At 38.2% G+C, this 19,293-nt stretch overlaps 1 protein-coding gene across 4 annotated transcripts in view; it reads right to left on the bottom strand.

Annotated features, from left to right (window-relative positions):
• Positions 1-19,293, bottom strand: part of SSBP2 (single stranded DNA binding protein 2) — a 134,877-nt gene that overhangs the window by 93,386 nt on the left and 22,198 nt on the right. For all 4 annotated transcript variants that reach the window (XM_027742705.2, XM_027742706.2, XM_027742703.2 and 1 more), the window contains exons 2-4: positions 10,878-10,950; positions 6,540-6,601; positions 4,830-4,914 (exon numbers count right to left, since the gene is read on the bottom strand). In XM_027742705.2, coding sequence (XP_027598506.1) covers positions 4,830-4,914; positions 6,540-6,601; positions 10,878-10,950 — 220 coding nt within the window. The remainder of the gene's footprint in view (positions 1-4,829; positions 4,915-6,539; positions 6,602-10,877; positions 10,951-19,293) is intronic.

Here is a 19,293-nt window from a genome sequence, read left to right as displayed (position 1 = left end):
ATAATGTGTTCAGATATGTGATTTCAAGGCACATGTCAGGTTTCCTTAGTCTTCTAGCTTCCATATGTAAGAACACATTTTACTATACATATATACCTGAACAGTGTGAGACATGATCTCCATGGAATGAAAAGAACAGAAAAGCAAGGTATTTTATCTAAAAATGAATGCTATTTACACAAAAACCAAAGGATATTATTTTGACAATGAATGTGTAGAAGGAAATGCTTTTCATTTTCATATTACTTACAAAAAGAATGCCATGGCCACTTAATTTCTTCTAGTTTTAAGAAATAATCCGCTGTCTACACGGACACAGGTAATATCTACATAGCAGGATGAATCATATCTTGAAAGAACATATTCTGAAGGTGATTTTACAGACTTAGTGATGATCACTAAATATGTAAAGGGTCTTGTACATCTCTGTGGAACTCAGGTATGGAATTAATAAGTAACTCAGGCCAGCAGCATTGATTTTGGTACAACAGTCCTGAGCAAAGCAGAGATTTACTTTTTTTTTATTTCTGTTTTAAGCAGAGGAGTTTAATATGCATTTTCCACAGAAATTGGCAGCTGGAAACCAGATCTGGAATTCAATTTTCATCAAGAAACCTGTGAGGACCCAGAAGTTGCCCTAACTAGGCTGCCTGCAGAAGAACAGAGTAGCAGGAGATGGGGAAGGCAAGAAAACCAAGAGTGAAAGCAAGTTCTTCCATCCCCATACAAAAGGTAGAGAGGGAAGACAGCAGTTGAAAGAAATTAGAAAAAGAACAGTCCTTGTGGGAAAATAGTCACATAGGCTTTTCATGGTAATCTTTAGTCCAAAACAGACATAAAAATATTCATAACCCCTCAAATTCTGAGTACTGATAATGACTAATTAAGGGGGGTTGGGGCATTTAGGGAATGCAAGTGTTTTTTAGATCTGCCGAAGGAAGATGAATCCAGGCAAGAAAGTGGTCATTTTTCTCCCCATAAAACATAGCAATAAATGCAGGGACCCAACTTTCCTGAAGAAAATCTCACAGACTGATTAGCCATCTCAAGTGTCCAAACATTACCCTCAGTAACTTCTAGAAAAGATTGATTTATATAGTTACAACCTTTAAAAGGAATAATCTGGACAGAACTGATAGCATCGTCTTAGATACACTCTACAACCTTCACACAAACCAAGCTGTATGTCACACAGCTCACCATAAACTGTGCTAACAAGTCAGATAGGAAATGTGGTACCAGCTCATGAGACTGGACAGTCTCTGGGGCAATGAATGTCTCTTTTTTCTTATCTTGTAAATGACCTGGCACTCTTTTGGGAGAAATAAACACAAACAAGAGATCCTTGCTCATACCAAGAGCGGTCTTTCAAGGAGCTGTGGAGAAGACACCAGTAAAAACCCTACCTGGAAAATAATCAAGATTTGACTATAGCTACTTGTGAGAAATAGTAAATACCTTCTTTGCACCAATGCCACACAGAAAAACATTTGATTGCCAAGGTGAGAGAGGCACGGGAACTTCTGGACAGTAAAAATATCTTAACTGTTATGTACAGAAATCATCTTGTAATAAAGGACTTTTCAGGTACTACTCCTTAAAACCGAGGGTCCAGAGATGTGAATAAGTGGCCAGGTCTGAGGAAGAGGAGGACAGTCATTTGTGGTTTTCTGAAGTAGAGGTGCTGCTAAAAATCCAGTTTATGTTTTATTTCCCCTTTTCCCTCAGTCTTCAGCTTGGGAAGAAGTGGAAGAAGATGCACATAGGAACTCTCTTCTCTCATAAGATCTCAAAACCTGGAAAAACGAGCTCTGAACTAGAGAGATGATGAGATCTCCTTAGGATACTGTGAAGAAAGACAAACCAACTCTTCCACAAAGACTAAATTCTGCCTCAGAGCATCCATGTATGTAATTTTTCACAAGACTTCGAAGCACAGAGAAGTTTTCCTCCAGGAAAAGTAACAGGTACCTGGAAAATAATCACGGGGATTTTTCTGCTCCAAATAAAGCTACTCCTACTGAAACACCTGCAATATTTAGAAGCTGGGTGTGCAAGCACCAGCTTCCATTCCTGAGTTACCTGAAACGTAAACCATTTCCAATTCTATGCCATATATGTTAAAACTTCCAGGCAGAACCTATCCACGCATCCCTCTTTTCAAGTCTAAAAGAGATTTCATAAATGTACGTAATGGGTTCAGAAACTTGTTCACTCAGAACAAAATATACCCAATAGCAAATCTCAATAGAAAATAAATGTATAATCCACTTCAAACACAGAGAAGCTGAAAATACTTAAACTTGGGATGAGCATAGAAAATCTTCTTTATAAAGCCAGAATAGGCCTTTGCTTTTCTATTTATTGCATTTTTAGTAAGATGAGCATTGTAGCACTGCAAGCAACAAAGCGCTGTCTGAGAAGGAGAGGGAGAACTCAAAAGGCATTATTTTTACAATTGCAGTTGAGATACTGCAGAACTTTAAAGTAAACTTAAAGAAACTACATTTTTGTGTATATTCATTCTATGAGTCAACCTGTGTGTTCCTGACTGACTCGGAGGCAGCAGTATTTCACAAACCATTAAATCATCCACAAGTGATTTCCTCCTCCATCAAACATCCTCAAACCTTTCTCTCTCCACAAAAGCAAAGACAGACAAGATCATTCCCTCAGCTAACACAGCCCACTCAGTGCTAGAGATGACACGTCTGGTGCACCTAGACCACACACTCCTTCAGCAGGAATGATTTTTCTTAGCTCAAGTGGAACGCATGCCTAATAAAAAATTCTGAATTGCTCATATGAATTAATAAACGAGCCTTTTGTGCTGTTTTGTACTTACAATTACAGCCTTCAGATATGACAGCACCACTACAAATGCTCTACTTGACCTGCAACGTGACTAGCAGGGTTTTGATTTACCAGACCCCTTGGCCTCGTGGAGAAGCCTGAATCCAACAAACAGCTTCCTGATGGATCTTCACTGATGGTGGAGTTTTGACCCCTCTGAAGTCAGTGGTAAAACACTGCATGGGTCAGGATTGCACTTAATAAATGTTCATCTTCCTCTGCTGTGAAATTTGTTTGGCCATGTTTTATAATGATTTTTTATGTTCTTTAACATGAGCATACAACACACTCATAAAATACTGGACACAAATATCATGATGCAGACTGTCCTGCTAAGCAAAAAACAGGTGATGCTTAGGAACACCAAGAGTCTTGCAAGGTGTTAAATGAGTTTATCTCAATTGTGACAAAAATAATGCAAAGCTTTTCCTGTCACCTTAAAAGATTGAGAGAACGGGTTTTAGAAATAATTGGTGAGTCAACTTCTGAAATAAACTGAATTGTTTCTAAAATAAGCACACATCCTGTCCGGATATGCATATAGAATCATGCCATGATTTTATCTTTTCTTCACCAAGCATGACTTTATACAGTAACTTAAACATTCAGACAATCTCAAAATTGTATCACACACAGAACTCGTATTTTCTCACTCCTCTTGAACCATGATAATACACATCATAATGCAACAGAACTGAGCAGTAAAGTCATGTAATAGTCCAAGACCTGTATAAGTTAGAAACCATAAAGGGTGACGATAAGACAACTTTTTTAAATTTTACACTATTTTGATTCACTTACTCAAAAGCTTAGTATACCTCAAAATTTAGATTCAATAGTGAACTTACTGATCAGTGAAAGTCTTGTGAGTTTAAAGATTTGTGTACTCCCCTCCTCTTTAGACTTCCAAGTACTTTCTCAATGAAAATTTCTTCTTGCTGATCATTCTGTTTCACAATTGTTTCATAACATTTACAGGTTTTGGATTTTTGGCTTTTGTTTAAAAAAGTATCTTTTGAGAGTACAATGTCCCCCATTCAAGTGAACTGTTGCGCTGTGGATTCTGATCTTCCCAAATTTAAATCTCTACTGTCATTTTCCCAGAGTTTTAAAGTATTCCTGTAAAATTATTGTTCCTTGTGGGGAATGAAACAAGGATTGAAAATATACTGCTAAATATTTTACTTTTCCAATATTTAAAACAGATCAAGTAAAAATTATTACAGTAATTGTACTTGCAAGAGTTACTTCATTTCCCATTTGAGGAATGTGTTTCACTAAATTGGCTGACCTTAACATCTCTGTGGGTGCAAAACTTTCTTGAAACTTTGTTCCTCTCTCTGATACCTTTTTTTTCCCCATTAATTATGTCTAGTGATCAATGTAGCCCAGATCTGACTGTGCAACATTGTTCAAGCTCCTTTACCAGTTACCCTCAAAATTTAACCAAGTACAGGGTGTTGAAGAGGCATTGGTAAAATATGCTGAACAGATCTATCTGTGGTGCATTAAAATATAAGCTGTTGTTTACTACAGAGAAGGCAAGATCACCATTAGCTCACATACTGTAAAACACCAAGCCATTACAACAGAAAATGGTCACTTTGCTGATTCATTCCTGTTGTTGCAAATCTGTGTTTGCAAGACATTGGGTTGTGGCAGTCGGTTTTCAATTTTATCTGTAGAAATGTATTTCAGCAGTAACTAGACAGTATTTCTAAGACACATCTGGTAAAGACTCAAGGAGAGAGGTTTCACAGTTGTACTGTGAGAATTATTCTCCCTCACATCCATGCTTCCATTTGCCTTTGTGACCAGCCTGATGTGTCCATGTACAGAAGGATATTCTTTATTCAGCATTAACACCTGGGACAGCATCTTGATCTCTGAGATGGCTTCCAGGAGTTACTCGTGTTGTGCTCCATCACATTTTATCACATTCAACTAAAAAAATGTGGTAAAGACACAAAACTTACATAGTCATGGAAGGCTTTTGCTTCACTTGAGTGTTCACATGTTTCTCGTCTTTCTGGAGCTGCACAGTAGAGATCCCAAAATACACTGCAAGAAGTTACAGAGAGGGTGACAACGTCACTGTAATGCTCATGTAGATTCTATGGTGTACACACCTCCCCCACGTGCATGTCCCTGTGTAGAAACAGACACATTACTTTCCCTCCAAAGGATGAAAACACCTCTGAGGAAGAATTTAGCTTTGTAAAACACCTGTGAGGAATCAAGTCCTGCTGTCTGATCTCTGAGGCAAGCAGTGTTCTTCTTTAATACCACTGTAGTACAGACCAAAAATGTAGGCCAATATATATGGCTTAAGAGTATAACGTGTATTAGTTTGTATTTAACCTCATCCCTCCGGCAACTGCTCCAATTAACTTCCACAAAGACGGATTTGTAATAACATGGAAAGGAAAGAAACTGGAGAGAGAGACAGGAGTCCTTCCAATGTCAAGGTTCACAGAATCCCAGAATGGTTTGGGTTGGAAAGGACTTTAAAGTCCATCCAGTCCCACCCCATGCCAGGAGGGACACCTTCCACTATCCCAGGTTGCTCCAAGACAATCCAACCTGGCCTTGGACACTTCCAGGGATGAGGCAGCCACAGCTTCTCTGGGCAAATGTCCAATATTGTCCCTAAACAAAAGTTCCCAGAGAATCTGGTGTATGGACCATTTTCTGGTGTAGAAAATAGATGGGCATGTTCTTGGGTTGTAAAGAAAGGAAACTAAGGTACCTACTCCCATTGGTCTTCCCCCCAAACCTCTTCAGAGTTATACACAAATCAGATATAACACAAAGTTTCTGGAATGAAACTGTATGCGTGTTAGAATGATTAAAATAATAAAATTTGTCATAGTAGTTTTTTAATGGTTTAGACTTAACGCTTTATAACTCAGTCCAGCACCCGCTTTATAATCCTATAAAGTTTATGACTTAGTCCAAGGCCTTGTGGACAATTTGAGTACTATACTGCAGACCATCAGAATTAGAGATAATGCAGAAATGAGAGATAAAAAGGACACATTCTTCTTGCTAGGCTGCCATCACACAGTTAAAGCTATGAAAGAATGGTCAGTGAAAATTATGCCACCTTCTATGCAACTGTACAGATCAGTTGGGTTCAAATGGGACCATTTTAAAACTTGTAAATTCTTGTACTGCTGACAGCTGGACATGTTCTCTGCAATTTTGTATTCTTTCAAACACAAGCATATTGGATATATTCAAATGTGACAATGAATAAATGCCATGGCTATACAGCAGTGACTGTGAGAATTCTACACACACAACTGTGGACTGTAGGCTGAGAAAGTTCACACCCACACAGAGGCTCTGTATATTGTTTTTTTTTCCCAAATGCAATTATTTAGGATATGCAGAGTAATTTTTAATTGCAAAATTTTCTGGAAGGTGAAGAAAGAAATGTTGGCCACTCTCTCCAGAAAATGCTTTTTTAACAGTACGCAGGCAGTATTTTTTTTCTGTATCTAATATCAGTATCTTTCTCTATATCTAATTCTCTGTTATTTCATTCCTTAACAAGAAAATGGTTCTTAATTCTCATCCTCCCATTCCTTTTACTATGTTCACCTGAATTTCTTGCCTCCAGCTGCTGGAACCAGCATTCAACATATCCTAAAACATCAGAGGAGAAGAAAATTGGTACTTACCACCACCAGGAATGCAAGAATCCTGGGGGCTCCCCCAGTGTGATGTTTTTTTCCCATCTTATCTAAAATAAAACAATAAAAACAGAGGTGTACATTTTTGTGACCACTGTGACTAAAAGGCACTACATAATTCAAGTATCAAAAGGATAAACAAGATTTCACAGTTATGAAAGGCTTTATGATCATCAATCTGGATGGCCATATTACTTTATAACACCTACAGATATAGCTGATACTTGAAATTGAGCTTTTTTCATGCTAGGGAAGCATATTTTAGATTTTTTTTGGGGGGGGAAGGGGCTTCTGAATACAATGTGTGTTCTTTTAAGGTAAAAAACGCATGACCAAAAAAAAACCTGATTGTAACCTACCCTTAAAATCTCGAATATTTTGCAATTTGCACAGAACCCGTGTTATGGATTCAGCAGGTGGCAGTGTTCCCCCCACAGCCACAGCCAGCCAGTGTTTTATAATCCTCAAGGAGTGCTTTAGTCAGAGGCGATGTGGAAATTACAACCAGCATCACAGTTATAACCCAGGCTCCCACCACTCAAGTGAAAATGTAAAGCTCTTTTGGCTTGGTTTTCTGTGCTGGCAAGCTCTCCTGAATGCCTATACTGGCTGTGACTTCATTCCCACCCAGAAAACCTGGTTTGTTTAGCACTGTCTTCAAAGGAAATGCAGTTTAAGAACTCTTGACTTCACACTTCTGCTGTTGATCAGTGAACCCATTAGACAACATAAATCACAGTGATTGTGTTCTGCAATACTTCCCAAATACTGTATCTAAACTATAATAATATAACAATCTTATTAACGCCAGTCATTAACTTGTCCTCAAATCCAAAATTAAGTAGTTTGTGCTGTAACACAGCCCACATAGCACTGTCCAGAAGAATGTCTGTCAGATCTGGGGGGGAAACTGGGGCACTGTGTGCACTCCAAATTCCTCCAGTTACAAGGACACACAGCATTATTTCCTGTCCAATTTTGTTAAAAAAAAAAAAAAATTGTTAAAAAACCAAACCATATTCTTCTCTAGGGACAGAAGTAAAGGCAGATAAAAGGAGGGTTATTTTAATTAAATGCTTAAACAGCCTTAATATGATAGATATTTAAAGATACATATATGTAAAAGTACATAAAAGCTTAATATTATAACTTTCCAAAGGAGATTAAAACTTTTATTCTCAACTTTGATTTGATTTCTTCAGAAATTTAAACATATACAAATTCTGTCAATAGATTGTAGAACAATACGTTGTTCATATACCTAAAAATATTGTTGGCGTTCATATGAAAATCCATATAGAAAATCTCACACTTACATGAAGAAACCCAATGTAATTTTGATATATTACATGAATAAAACTATTCAAAACCAATTTTGCTGTTTTAAATTGTTTTTAAAAGATAACCTTGAGGCACTACCACTTGTTTTGGTAAGGTGGCAGAATGAACCAATACTCCTCACACACGTCAGCAGCTAATATATAAAAAACATAATTCAAAAAGCTCCTGCTTAACTGCTGGCTGAAAAAAATAATAAAAATTTAAGATAAAGGCCAAAGCTACTAAAAAAGGTATTACGCATTCTTCAAAAACACTTCTCTAAGGCATGACTGCTCCTCATGTGCACTGGGAATGGTTTGGAAAGACTTATATTAATAATCTGGAATGCACAGTATCTCTGAGAAGTTCCAAAATAACATCATGAAGAGATGCACTGCACAATCAAAGGGAAAAGGGGGTTCTGAAGTTGAAAAATCAATCAGTGAAGAGTAAAAATTTTGTCTGCAGGACACCCTCCCTATGCCTAAGCTGTATTTGTGCTCTTCAAAGCAGGGCTTAGTGAGGAAATTATCCAATTCCTCTTATGTCCTAGGCCATATTTCACCTTCAGAAATTCAACTGGAAAAGAAGCCTGAAGGAAATGTGGAAGTTTGGGGTTCTTTTCAAGGATTTTTGTTTTGTTTTTTCAAAATATTTACACACTTGCCTCACATGGCAGATGTCAGTCTGATCACAGAGACTTACAAAGAATTATTAATCTTAGAAAAAAAATCCCTCATTGTCATCTGTATCGGTTAAACTCATAGCCAAGGAATGATTAACTGGGAAATGCCCACCCACCTGGTCCAGGCTAATGGAATTATTCCTCCAAGGCTAGAATCTAACTTCCAGGATAGAAAATACATGGGAGAAGGATCAGATCTTCAAAGGAAATGTACATAATTCAAAGTATACACAAAGCATTAGAAAAATATAGGGATACTCAGGACAACTATCTCTAAGTTATCCAGTATCAGAGTGGATTACATGATATCCAACTTAAATTTTCTTTTAATTTGGTTTCATGACTCTGAGCCACACTGCCTTGTAGATCTTTAAGGAAGGGCTCCCAACCTTTGCCATTTATACATATATACATACTACTGACTGCTGTATACATTCAGTTTTGGAGCTACTCTGAACCATTTAATCTTTAATGAAATCCACCCAAAATGACAGAGCAGAGAGGGCACTGAGTCCCAACAGCCATACAACCACTCATAAGTAATGTCAGCACCATATCTACCCTTCTGCACTGCTAATTAGTCAGGTAAATAAACTCACACCAACTTTATACACTATTAATTGTCCCTGACCCACGTTTGCTAACTCTACGATAGTACCAGTTCTAATTTGAAAGATTTGTTATATCCTCATATTATGTTGTTCAGACCTGAGAGTTTCTTTGTAAGCCAAGACTGAATTAGTTTTAAAAGCTATGTTTCAAGACCCTGTATTTAATGTTTTCTAGAAATCCAAATGTCATACCAGTTACACTTCTGTCAAGTGCTCATTTTGCAAATACATCATAAAAACAAAATGAGCAAAATTTATCTTATGCAGTGCAGTATTTACAAATGGCAGCTGTTTTGGGAAAGCCAAAATGATACATTATTTTCTCTCTTATTTTTCCACTGCTCTACCGAAGAGAAAAAAAATTGTCAAAAATATACTTTATTATAAACTCAAACTTGCTTTATGGTGAACTTGCCACCGGATGCCGCAAGAGAGGAGCCCTGAAGAGAGGATACAAGGACTCCCCGAAACAACATCTCAGCCTCGGCCATATTGATCAACATCACTGGTCTACTCTGGCCTCCAATCAGGAGGCCTGGAGACACGCCATCTGTAACGCAGCTGATGCCTTTGAGAACACACGCAGGATCACTCTTGAGGAGAAAAGACAAAGCAGAAAGAGTCATGTCTCGCAGAATATACCATCTAAGGAGTCTTTCTGCTGTGCCTTTTGCAATTGGATATGTCTGTCACGTATTGGCCTCATAAGCCACCAGCGTGCCTGTAGCAAATGTGGATAGAGCCTTCCTAAATCTTCGTTCGTGAAGCCTGGCCATGATAAACTCAAACTGATACTACCACAATTCTACCCCTTTTCCTTCTCTCTGCTACATGAATTTTGTATAAGCATCACAAACAACGCTCTGGATTCTCATCCTTCCCTCTTCAACCTCCAAAATGTCAGCACCAGCATAGTAATTTTATTAGCTTTTGGAGGAGGATCAGCTGAATCAGCAAATTTTCCTAGTACATCATCTTGCCTATTTTTTCATGACTTCTGCTCACTATTCAACTGTTGTTATTATTATTATCTTAAATATTCCTGAAAAAGAAAGATTTAAAACAACAATAAATCCAAAAGACCTCAATATATTTGGCACACATTTATATCCTAGGTCAAATGTAAAATGGTAAGGAGACATAATTTACTTCAACCTTCAAAAGATGCATACAAAGCCTTTGAAAGACTATGAAAAAAATAACTATTGTGTAAAGGTAAAAATTCCATTAGCAGTTGAAAATGTTTAAAAAACCAGGATCTAAATGGGTGTAGGCAACAGTGATTCAACAGATGAAAAGAATTAAGTGGTTAAAAGCATGGTAACAGCACAGAGAGATGCTCAAGAGGAGAACTGATAGTGTGTGACAGCAGAATTCAAAATACATTATGGTGGTGTATTTTGGAAGGGCCCATCATTCAAAATTGGATATATCAATAGTAATTTGAAAGGTCATAAAAAGAGAGTACCATTGACTCTAACGTGTACATTTATTAGAGAAAATAGATTAATCTTTCCCCAACATGGAATGGGGATAACAAACCACAGCAAAAGCATTTACACAAAGTCAAGTAAAATAACACGGCAAACTGGCTTCCACAGAATGAGAAACCTGTGCTGGTCGAAGCAAACTGGTATTCAAGGTTCTCACTGCTGTTGTCCTAGACTCAATCAAGTTTATCTCACTGGGAAGTCGTGCAAGGAAACGTACCTCTGACAAAAACGTCTGGGCGGATTTCTGTGCTCCTACATGGAGCAGATATTCATATACGTACAGTGCTAATCTGAAAAACAAACAGAAAGGACAATATTTAGTGCTGTGCATTTGTTTGCTCCTCTTCTTTAAAGACAAAAGATTATCACAAGTTGCACAAGGTGCATCCCACTACCTCCCACAGCCCACGATGTACTGAACATGTCAAATCTATCACCTGTACCAGAAGTTTTAAACTAGACATGTAGGTCAATCTGACCAGAGGTGTTTAAATAGTAGTTAATTAAGTATTATTAGACCCCCAGATTACTTAATGTCAACATTTTTAATGATATTTGGACAAGTGCCCGTTGAACTATCAACTGACCTACTGCTGCTCTCTACGAGTATGCTTACTGTAAAAATACAAGATATTCGTACAGCAACACTGATTATTTTTCCAGAGCAATTTTTTTTACACGTGGAATGTGTCAAGCTGTTAGCACACTTGAAAAATAGCCTGTCTTTATCCAAAGAACACACAAACCCCAGGCTACATCAGGAAAAGCAATCCCAGCATCAATGCAGTACCACCACACCTGTCGAGTGAAGTGCAAACAGGCTTTCAGATTCATTCAGGCTTGTGCTCTGATGACAACAGAACTACAAACAACTATTACAGCTCCCAAAGGAGCTTCCCAAAGAGCTGTTTCCAGACACATCTCCAAGGAAAGACAAAGAGCTGGAATAAGGATCTCACTGCTCTAAGAGGACTCATTCCCTGAACGACCAACTGGCACAACCTGGGCTGGGAAGGCCTGTGCAGCAGCCCAGGAATGGTGGAGCAGGAACAACAACCAGATCCAACTGATACAGGCCATGCAGGCAAGATTTAAATTAGAAAACCAAAGAAGCAACGCTTTCTATTCCTCTGATTCTCTAGAGGGGCTCCCATCTGTCTGTGCGCTTAAGTCTTTCAAAATGAACCGTTGTGTAAAAAAATGATTTAATAATAATGATTGGAAATGATCTATAAAACATTTCAGGAGGAAAAGGGAAAAAGGGAAAGGGAGGAAGATGAGGAGGAAGAGGAAGAAGAGGAAGAAGAAAAAGAAGAGGGAGGGAGAGGGAGTGTCCTTTAGTAGCTAAACTGCTTTTAAGAAGTACAATGTACTTGCGTGCACTTACTGATACATGGTTATTTTCATTTAAAACATTCTTAGTTATCATATTCGAAAACTTGCAGTTAACTGCGCACAGTAGAGAGGGAGAGTATATGTTTTCCTGTTACAGTTCAAAACCCCATGCAATGATCGCTGTCATCATGGCACTGACAGAGTAGTACTTATTGCAGTGACCTACTAAATGTGAAATTTTAAAATCTCGGAGAGGCATTCCATAAAAATTATTTTTGTTTGTTGTTTATACTTTGTACATGCAATACACACATACACATTACTCTCTGTCCAACTTCAAAAGCAAAAATGTACTTTTTTCCTTAAATATATATATAATCAAACATGACTGGTTGTAGTTTGCACTCTGTGAGCACTGTGGGGAGAGAGGATCTCTTAGAAATTGACTCAATTCTTCACAGTTTGATTGTCATCCAAATCTTAAGCAATAAATATTTGTAGATGAAATCTAAGACAGACATAACGGGCAGAATGGAAGCGCTTTTCTGCTACAGCCAAGACATCCTGAATATCCAGTAATGCTTTAAAGCACCTCTTTGTCTTACGAAACTCCCTTTTTTCTTCTTATCAAAGCATGAAGCCTGAAGTCCAGATAAAAGGATTTGTGTGATCATATCCTTTCTGCCTCGCAAATGAAAGCGAAACAGCACAAAACCCTGGAGTTTATTGCAGGGGTTTTCACCACCTCCACAGGTCTGCCATGTATTGAAAGCTTTAGCAAATACGGCACTGCGATGCCCAAACTGACAGCACAAGACTGTAATACCCAGAGGGATTTGTGACTTTCACCTCAAGGCCTCTGGAGGCTACCTGCGAAACACAGAAAAGCTCCAGCCCAGCCCAACACCCCCACCCTGTTCCCATCATCTCTGGTCCAAAAATCCAAGATATTTTAACACTGCAAAAAAGACAGACCTAAAACTTTGACTTAAACATATGGAATGTGCTAATTAAGTGTTATGATAACTGTAACATCTCCAACTCTTTGATATGCCCTATTACCTTTTGGGGTAAACACACTGGCAGTGAAATGAAACAGTGTTTAATAAGTGGGGGGGGGGGGGGTAAACATGACAGATTTCAGTAAAACAATAAATATGCTGGGTTTTAGGCTTCCAAGTTGATCCACCTGTGGTAAATCCCACGCTAGCAAGGGGACTGGCTGCCTCCTGTGCCAGGAGGAAAAAAGTAAAGCCGGGACCACCTTCCACGAACAGCTGTGAGACAGGAGGCACAACACAAAATAACCTGTTTGAGTCTTATTAGATCTGTATCTCTGGTCCCTCCCCTGTTATTATGCTGTCAGGGAGTCTTTACAGAAGTCAACAATGTTATACTTCATTCAGAAATAAATGCATTTACCATAGAGATCAAAAGAAAGATACTAATGTTTAACAGTGTTGCAGCAAAAAGGATCAATGCAAACTGATGCTCTGAGGAAAGGCATCAGAGATAACCCAAAAGATGCAACACTGTATAACAAGGAGGAATACCAGATACACAAACTTTAACTACAGGACAGACCAGAATAAGATAAAAACCAGGCTACATTTCAAATGTGTAAAATGAACAAATGAATAAACTATTTAACATCTGGGCAGAATGTAACAGTGAGGTGGTCTTTGACAATAAAGGACTTGGGTTTGAAGTGACATTTTAGAAGACAGTTTTTACTCATTAAACTGGTGTGAGAAACCATGCAAAAGCAGCGAGCAGACATATGTTAAATTTTCACATTTGCATACTTGTTGACATCCCATGAGTAATGTGAGGAAAAAATATTTCCAATCAATTTATGACAATGCTGAAGTAATTTTTTTAAAGACATGACATAGGCCAGAATTCCTCACTCCCGGCCAAGACAATTAGAGCACACATTTATCTGTAGCCTGATGAAACATTCACTTCATTAACAAACAAAAAAGGTTACTGTCTAGCTCATTTTGCTAACCTAGTGCACTTTGCCTGAAGTTTCTGCTCTAACTGGACAAGGCATTCTTACATCCTACAAGTACCTACTGAATTCCAAAGAAATGAACCATCTAAGTGGTTCAAGTCAACCAGTTATCAGAATATTACCAGGAAATAAACAGTAATCCCTTTTGCTGTGCTGTGGGAATGACATTCTTACATGTTAAGGTGGGAAGATGCAATTAGCTTAGTGAGAGTTTACAACTGAAGCCTTGCAGCAGTATTTCCATTGATGAAAACATGGTTAACTCACCCAATTCCAATCCAGAAGACTAAGATTACACATCACAGAAATGTCCCTAAGATGCTAGCACCTCCTCTGTCATCAATAGACATTTTGCTGTTAATATCTGATGCTGGCTGTAAAAAAAATAAAGTACCTATAATGAGAATGTTCTAGATCTGAGCATCAGCATGATACATTTAACATTTTAAGATTGGTAAGACTTAATTTTTTTAAAACTATTCATGTATGGAGAGTTCTGCATATGGCATGTGGTTTTTTAACAGTAATAAAAAAACTAGCAAATCGATATCCATATATAATTTTGAGTGAACAACAATGAAAAATAACTCCATAGAAAATCTTAAATTCCTCTCCATGTTTCAGAAGACTTCAAGTATTCCAAAATTACTGCTCTGACCTATGAAGAGAAGGAGCTATTTTGTTATTTGCAAAAAGGGCTATAGACTCCATTTCAAATCCAGAGGCTCCTTAGAATCTCACTCATTTCATAATCAAAATACAAACATCACTCTCTGAAATAAGAGAACGTAGCACTGAATCCATATCTTAAATTGGGAGTTTCTTGAACAAATTTTCTTGAATCCATCAATCCAGTATTTTAAAACCTGCTCTGAAGCTCTTGATGATGAGCTGGTTTTACTAAATTTCAATTAACAATGGTAAACAATATTTTAAAAAAGTTGGGTTTTTTTTAACAAACATGTATGCCAAACCACTCTTTCTGGCCTATTTGATCATACTGACAGTAATTTTCCCTGCACTCTCTCTCTCTCCTCTTATTTAGCATATCAGTATGCTAATATAATTTCCCCTATATTTTTAATATATTTTTTTCATTAATGGCCTTGACACTGTAGTGATTCACCTCACACATCCCCCAGCACACCAGCTCTCCCAGGCACATCGTTTCACCTACATGCCATTGATATTTTTGGTTTTTTACCCTGAGTCCAGCAGGCTGCCCTTTCCAAGAGCTTCTAATCATGCCAGTCTGTTGCTTTTTTTTTTTACAGCTCCAAACATGATCTATGTTAATGTTAGTCCTCTGTATCCTTTCAGCAACTTGACTGGTTTTCTTGGAAACACATGGGTATGAAATGAAACCCAAACACTGGTTGAGGAAACAGTAAGTCCCGGAGGAGTTACTCGATGTTTGTTTGGGAATGTGCACTGACTGCTCTGAGAGCTCCTGCACAGCCCTGCAAACACAGCCAGAACAAAAGTGAATGGATTCAATATGATTCACACCCATTTCTTTCTCCCTCTCTCTGTAGACAGCAGAAAACATTCTTGCATGCCCCTAAATATGTGGGGTTTACACTCAGTGCTACAATTAACAGTGGCCTTGGTGCCTTGCATTAGGCTGATGGTACTTCTCAAATAAGCTGATCCTTTCTCCTTGTTTATCTCGGTTTAAAGACAGGAAGAGCCTTCACCTACCACAACTCTGGGCAGGTAGACTCATCTCCAGTCTCCCTTCCACTTGATTCCTCACAAGATGCCCTGAGACAATGCCTCTTAAAGTCTGGTCGCCCTCCCCTTGATTCTATTTATTGCTTCAAGTGTTAAAACAGTTGCAATCTATTACTCTAAAAGCATTAAAAACAACAGCAGGGTTTTCCAGTCCACCCATACACTTGCAGCTCACAAATTTGTGTCCTAATTTCACATGCTTTTGCTACTTAATCTCCTGCAGACTTCAAGCTCTGACTATTCCCAACAACATGTTAAACTTGTGCACCAGTAAATAACTAAACACTGCGCAGGTATCTGGTATCCATTGATCTTTTGGAAAAGATCAGAGATGTGTGCAGTGGTGGTGCCTGCAGTCTCTCCCATAAGCACTTAATTGCATGGTTTTACGTATTTTCATCTGCTAAGGATATCTTGGTTTGTGCTAAGATGTCACACTTCACAGCATTCCACACTTCACTTTCGTCTGACTCTGGCTGAATTTCATATTCATTTTTGTCTCAGGTCTCAGTTTGTAGAAATTAGTATGGATCCAAAGTATTGCAAAATCAAAACACTCTTCTGTAGACTCCATCTGGAATGGGATAATTTCCACCCATTTCCAAATACTTCATCAAAAGGTGGATCTTCCTGATGACCTCCAAGATTTCAAATAAACAACTTTGTCCTTTTTGCACCTATGTTTGGCACATATATTCCAAAACGTCAGCTAAAAAATTAGTTACTTGACAAAATGTATTTTAAAGTGTAAGCAGGGACTTTTATAAAAATACATGAGATTCCACCTCTTCCTGATAATAAAGGTGGTAACTCTGGTCCTCCCTGCTGCTTTCAACAGGATAGTAATGGGTTTTTACATGGTGTTTAATGCAAGTAGTATATGAAATCTTACACATTACAGCTGTTCCTAAAGCAGCTGCCTGCTTGGAGTAGAAAAAACTGTCTACAGCAGCACCTGGAAAAGGCTGAGAAAGAGGAAGAAGCATGAACATAATACACTCAGATCCCCAAGGGTGACTTAGACCCAGACCAGCACTGACTGGTCATGCAGTGCCCATCAGCCTCACAAAGCAAGCACCACGTAATTTGATTTTCATTCATACAAATAAATCAGTGTTTCTGAGTATCTGGCTCCTAGAGGGACCCATGTTTTTGCCAATAGCAAAAACAGCTCCTCTGTTTTTGTAGGAAGTACAGGCTGAATATCCTGTTCACAGAATCACAAAATGGTTTGGGACCTCTGGAAGTGATCCAGCCCAACCCCCTGCCAAGGCAGGGTCACCTGGAGCAGGTGACAACCCAGTTGCAGATAATAAGTCGAATAAAGACTGTATCATCACTCCCCACTCACTGTGTGCTCCAGTTCTGTGTTCTCTCTTAAGCACAAACTCCTTACTTATACCTTGCTACGACACTCTGAAGAGACAAGCAGTAACGAGTCATCTCATGAATTTTATGGGAATCATAGATGATGAAACAGAAGATGAATTCCCCTGAGTATCTACCTAAAAAGTAATGGTGGAAAGTAATTTGTATGACTTATTATGAACCAATAATATTTTATTCTGGAGAGAGTAAGTCCTGAAAGGATCAGAGTAAATCTAACAGACCTCAGAAGTCAAAGAAATTCAGGGAATTGGTAGAAAGAGTTTTTTCAGAAAAACAGATAACCTGAAGAAAAGAAATGCAAGACAAACATGAGGTGGTTCAGGCTATATTAAAAAACTCATGGCAAATATCAGTGGAAGACAGACAGAAAACAATAAAGAGGTTACTCTGGTTTGCATCAAAGATTCATCAGTGATCCAAGAAAAAATTGCAACAACAGTGAAGAAAGTAAAGGCACACAATAGTATTAGCCCCAATTAAGTATTTGGGTCCAGTAGATGACAACTAAGCATCTGCCTGAGCCACAAAGTTTCCCTTCCAAAAGACGCCCTGCACTGGGACTGCAGTGAGAGAACTCAAGGAATTTCTCTTAAAAAAAACCAAATCAACAGCAACTACCCCCCAAAAAAGGAGATCTTTATAAGCATAGATAAATAGGTAAATAAACCTATGGAAATCCTCAGCACACCTAAACTGATGGTACAGAACTTGATGCACTCTGTTCCTCCTCAGATAACTGCTGTTCATGCCTACCCTTGGCTGACAGAGAGGTGCTGGAGGGAACCTCTTGCTGCTCCCCCAAACTGGTCCACAGCCAAGATGGACCAGCCCACATTTCCACTCCAGATTAGCTGGAGCACCAGCCTCCAGCTACAGTTCTTGCATTACAAGTATGCTGAGGCTTCACTCCTCTCTCACTGCCCAGGGGATGGTCTACTGCCCAAATATATGTATTTTACAACTTTACAGCTAATTTGCTTGGACTCTAAACTGTAAGTTACAAGAAATATCTTCCTTTTGAAATGCAGGTCATAAAAAAAAACCCCCATAGTGGTTTCTGTATCCTCCCACCATATTTTTACAGGGAGGATACTTTCCAAGCAGAAAGAATTTCAGCAACAAAATGAAGATGTTTGAAAATCTGTCTAACGAAGAGCTGACCTACACATTAAAAAACATAAATAATAATAAAAAAAAACTCCAGCAAAAATAAAATCTTGCAGTACTGAAGCTATACTGCCAAATGTTTGACTATCATTCTAGAAAATTTGAATGCTAACTCTCCAAACTGCTTGCACTGGATAGCGTTTGAAAGGCAGAAACCAGGTACTGGACAAAAGGGATGGCAAGAATTTGATTCTGTACTGACAGCTGATGTCTGGAAGAAGAACCAAACGCATATTTCCTTGTAATTGAAACAGGGGAAACAGGAAAAACCACTTCTCACACAATCTCTGGCTGAGCACTTATTTCTAAATCAAATTTCAAGGACCTGAGCATTCAAAAGACTGCAGTTCTACCATGTGCAGGACATAACTCAGACTGGCTGTTCTGCTCTTAGCAATTATGAATGCATTCCTGTACAGTATATCTTCAATTCAGAAAAGGCTGTCTTCCAACTGGTTTACACTGGAAAAGAGATAATTTTCTATTTTACGATGTTTTAAAGTATGCATTACTAGAATACTATAATCTGTCCTGGAACCAGTTTTTGAGTTAACTTCATGGATGACTTCATAAGCAGGCAAGTCAGGAAATACAGGATATAAGTCAGTGTCACATTGTCAAGATTCAATTGCTGCAGCAGGACAATAAACAGCCAAATAGGAGACTTCAACAGGACATGGATAGGTTTTAAGATGCCAGGAGCTGGTACTAAAAAGTAAGAGTAAAAATAAATAAATGAAGAGAAGGGGGGAAAGGAAGGGGGAAAAAAGAAAGTGTGGAGGTAGTTTTGCTAGGGAATTTCAGAAAACATTTTCCAATAAAGGATGAGTGATAAAGAATTTTACGAGAAAATCCTCTGTAATAATAGTGCCAAAAAAAAAAAAAAAAGCTTCAAAATGTACTCCAAAATGTTTTATTAAATATAAACACTACTTTCCTATTGCTCATGTTCAAACTCTTGCCTAGGCAGCCTTTCTCATTTCTTCTTAGT

The sequence above is a fragment of the Pipra filicauda genome, unplaced genomic scaffold, assembly GCF_003945595.2.
Source record: "Pipra filicauda isolate LSUMZ 115617 unplaced genomic scaffold, ASM394559v2 scaffold256_size1097316_pilon, whole genome shotgun sequence".
Taxonomy (NCBI): Eukaryota; Metazoa; Chordata; class Aves; order Passeriformes; family Pipridae; genus Pipra; species Pipra filicauda.
Note: the sequence above shows the minus strand (reverse complement) of the source record. Positions and strands in the feature narration are given on the sequence as shown.